This window comes from Calidris pugnax, unplaced genomic scaffold (genome assembly GCF_001431845.1).
Source record: "Calidris pugnax isolate Ruff unplaced genomic scaffold, ASM143184v1 scaffold8, whole genome shotgun sequence".
Taxonomy (NCBI): domain Eukaryota; kingdom Metazoa; phylum Chordata; class Aves; order Charadriiformes; family Scolopacidae; genus Calidris; species Calidris pugnax.
This window is the reverse complement of record NW_015090830.1, coordinates 13,490,587-13,491,928: the sequence shown is the minus strand read 5'-3', so window position 1 is coordinate 13,491,928 and position 1,342 is coordinate 13,490,587. Positions and strand designations below refer to the sequence as shown.

At 73.8% G+C, this 1,342-nt stretch overlaps 1 protein-coding gene across 1 annotated transcript in view; it reads left to right on the top strand.

The window, feature by feature from the left end:
- The first annotated feature begins 663 nt into the window (after window positions 1-663).
- Window positions 664-1,342, top strand: part of KDSR (3-ketodihydrosphingosine reductase) — a 24,283-nt gene continuing 23,604 nt past the window's right edge. Inside the window, exon 1 of the mRNA XM_014941036.1 lies at window positions 664-941. Coding sequence (XP_014796522.1) covers window positions 834-941 — 108 coding nt within the window. The 5' untranslated portion in view covers window positions 664-833. The remainder of the gene's footprint in view (window positions 942-1,342) is intronic.

Sequence of the window (1,342 nt, the reverse complement as noted above, 5' to 3'; positions counted from 1 at the left end):
TTTTTTTTTTTTTTTTTTAAATCCCCTCCTCTAAACCCGGCGTTTATTGCCTCAGGACAGGGGGCGAGCGCCGAGTAGAGGCGTCTCTCTCCACAGCGAGCTGGCGCACAGCGGCAAGACCCAGGGAAGAGAACAGCCACTGAGCTGAGCTCTCCCAAGAAACTGGCACTTTCACAAGGGCCGCGGCACTCCTTCGGCCACCCCCGGAGAAGCTCTACCCCCCGCCCCGGGGCGTAGCCGGCCCGGCTGCCCCTCACCTCACCTCGCCTCAGAGCTCGCCTCAGGCCCGGCCTCGGCCCCGCCTCCTCCCTTTCGGCGGGAAGGGCGCGCGCCGCCCGCCCCACGTGACGGGGTAAGGTCCCCGCCCTCCCCGGGCAGGAGACCCCGCGGAGGGCGGCAGGGCGCAGCGCTCCAGCCCCGCCCCGAGGAGGCGGGGATCGGGCCGGCACCCCCTTCCCCTCCCCACCGCCCCCTCGCCTGCCACGGTGACCCTGAAAACACCCTCGGGCTCCAATCTCCGGCTGCCGTCCCGCCCCTCGGCCAATCCACGGGCGCCTTCCTTTCCTTTCGCTGGCCAATCCGAAGGCTCAGGCCCGCGCCCGCCCTCGGCAGCCAATCAGGTGGCGGAGTGGCGGCCGGACCCTCCTCCTCCTCGTCGCTAGCCCCGGTGCGGCGGCGCAGGCGGGCGGCTGCTGCTGCTGCTGCTGCGCCGGGCTGCGGACGGCGGCCCCTTTCCCGGGGGAGCAGCTGCTACCGCCGCCACCCGAGGGGCTTCGCCTCCCTCGCCGCCTTCCCCTGCTCGCCGCCACGCTTCCGCCGGCGCAGCCCGAGCCATGCTGCTCCTGGCCGTCGCCTTCATTGTGGCCTTCGTTCTCCTCCTCTACATGGTGTCGCCGCTCATCAGCCCCAAGCCCCTCAAGCTGCCCGGCGCTCACGTCGTGGTGAGTGCGGCGCCCCGGGAGGCGCCGGGCGAGGAGGAGGGCGGGCGGGGGTCCCGGTCGCCGCGCCTAGGGAGCGGGCCGTTGGCGGGGCCTTCCCCCGCCCCGGCGGTTGTGGGGGGGAGGAAGGGTTCCGCGGCCGTTTTGTCCGTTGGGCCGGCTCGAAGGGAGGGCAGGAGGGAGGCCGCTGCCGCCGAGGTGTGTGTGCCCCCGGCGCTGTGGGGAGGCTGGCACCGGGCGGGGGTATGGCGGCGTTAGGGACACCCGCGGGGGAGGCCGTGCTCTGCTCCGGGGGCTTGTGTGAGCGGAGGAGCGGCGGGGGCTCCGGCGGAGCCTGCGGGCGGCCGGCCCCTGCAGGCGGGTGTTGGGCGAGGGGCCGGTGGCGAAGGGCCGCGGCGGGCGGG